Raw genomic sequence first — 2,078 nt, 5'->3', positions numbered from 1 at the left:
TAAGATACCACAAATAACTATAAACTTTAAAAGAAAAACAATAAACCAACAAAATTTAAAAACTAAAATCCAGTACCTCCTATTGGCATCGAATTAGTTTTTATTTCTTTTTCTACTTAGTTATAAATAATTTGGTTATGTCAAATTTTTGTTATCATTATGTAGTAATGGTTAGAATTTATTGCACATCCCAAATTAAACACAATTAGAAAAGTTTTTCAAATGTATGCTTTTAATTGAAAAAGAAAATAATTATACACGCTTTTTTCTTGGTGAGTGTTTTAGATAAGTTCAATATTATTTATATTCTTTGTTATTATTATTTTCTACAAAACATTATAATTTGATATTATGCTCTTTTACACTACTTTCCTCTCATTATTTCCACTGTTTTTCGTATTCCCTTTATGCTGTTAATGCAGGTCATTAATTAAAAAAAGTTAGAGCCATCGAATTGTATATTTATTGAAAATAACAATAAATATTCAAATAAATGTGAATTTAACTCTCTATATTATTATTAATTTTTTTTAATAATTTATCTAAATTACAATTTATCCAAAAATTTTTCTTTTTTATAATTCGAATTCGTAAGTACATCTTTTTGCCATCTATATTATTTTTATTTAAAAAAATAAAATATAAAATACAATAATTTAATAACTTTTGTTTAAGCCTGCCTTCAAATGGGCCTTGAGAGAGGTTTATTCTTCTTCGGGCCCTAATTTTCCAAAAAGCCCACCTTGCCAGGATAAAACAGGTATTTTACTACATCACTGTCACACTGCAAAACCCTAGCATATAACTACCATTTCCGCACTGGTTTATCGCCTTCTTGGAAACCCTAACTCTCTCTCTCTCTCTCTCTCTCGCACCAACAATGCCGCCGAAGTTCGATCCCTCGCAGGTTGTGGACGTATATGTCCGTGTCACTGGCGGCGAGGTCGGTGCGGCGAGTTCTCTCGCTCCGAAGATCGGTCCGCTGGGTCTCTCCCCCAAGAAGATCGGAGAAGATATAGCCAAAGAGACGGCAAAAGACTGGAAGGGTCTCCGAGTCACCGTCAAGCTCACGGTCCAGAACCGACAGGCTAAGGTGGCTGTGGTGCCCTCAGCCGCCGCTTTGGTCATTAAGGCACTGAAGGAACCAGAGAGAGACAGGAAGAAGACGAAGAATATCAAGCACAATGGGAACATCTCGCTGGACGACGTGATTGAGATCGCCAAGGTGATGAGACCCAGGTCCATGGCTAAGGACCTCACTGGAACAGTCAAGGAGATCCTTGGCACGTGCGTCTCCGTTGGGTGTACGGTCGACGGCAAGGACCCGAAGGATTTGCAGCAGGAAATTACGGACGGTGATGTTGAAATCCCCTTGGACTGAGCTTGAGCTCCTGTCTTCGGGCGGAAGTCTAAGTGTTTTTTTTTTTAAATTATTTTTTATTGTAACTTTTTGAATTGCTTAGATGATTGGTTTTGTGCTATTTGGATAATTGGAGATTTTGGGAACTTGCTTGGACATGTTTTTATTTATCATTTTGAAGTTAATTAGATGATCTGGAATTACTTTTATCGACTAGTTTAATGATGCCCATGTGGAATTTTGCCCTTTTTTTTTTTGTTTTTTATCGACTAGTTTGATTAGATGATCTAAATAGTAAACGTTATTGTGTTGCTGGAACGTAGTAGAAGTAGAATTCTAGTGGAAAATGATTTTATTTCTTACTGACCAAACGTGTTAGAAGCTGCCGTTCTAAGTAACTTATGTTTTCAATATGTTTTTTGGTCAGATTTTGTTTTGCACTGGGATTTGGTTGTTAAATAATTTAATTTTAAGTTGGTCCAGCTAGTTTTAATAATGTTTTACCTTTACGATCAGCATTCAATGCGATTGTGGGGTTTACCTTGCAACTTATTCTGTATTTCGGTTTGTTTGCTTACTTATGTTTTGAATTTTTGTTTCCCTTAATTATTTTGTGTTGGTGTACTGTTATCCTTGGTAGAGAGACCTTTAGCATACTGTGAGCAGTGAATACCTAGGACTTCCTGTGAAGTTGTCCCCTGTTTGATATTTGGTTTTT

The 2,078-nt window shown here is 35.5% G+C and overlaps 1 protein-coding gene across 1 annotated transcript; it reads left to right on the top strand.

The window, feature by feature from the left end:
* The first annotated feature begins 798 nt into the window (after positions 1 to 798).
* Positions 799 to 1,569, top strand: LOC125420385 (large ribosomal subunit protein uL11). The gene has a single exon (XM_016018945.4). The coding sequence runs from the start codon at positions 881 to 883 to the stop codon at positions 1,379 to 1,381; it is 501 nt and encodes a 166-aa protein (XP_015874431.1). The 5' UTR covers positions 799 to 880; the 3' UTR covers positions 1,382 to 1,569.
* Positions 1,570 to 2,078: the final 509 nt, after the last annotated feature.

Source organism: Ziziphus jujuba, chromosome 10, assembly GCF_031755915.1.
Source record: "Ziziphus jujuba cultivar Dongzao chromosome 10, ASM3175591v1".
Lineage (NCBI taxonomy): Eukaryota > Viridiplantae > Streptophyta > Magnoliopsida > Rosales > Rhamnaceae > Ziziphus > Ziziphus jujuba.
This window is presented reverse-complemented; position numbering and strand designations above follow the sequence as displayed.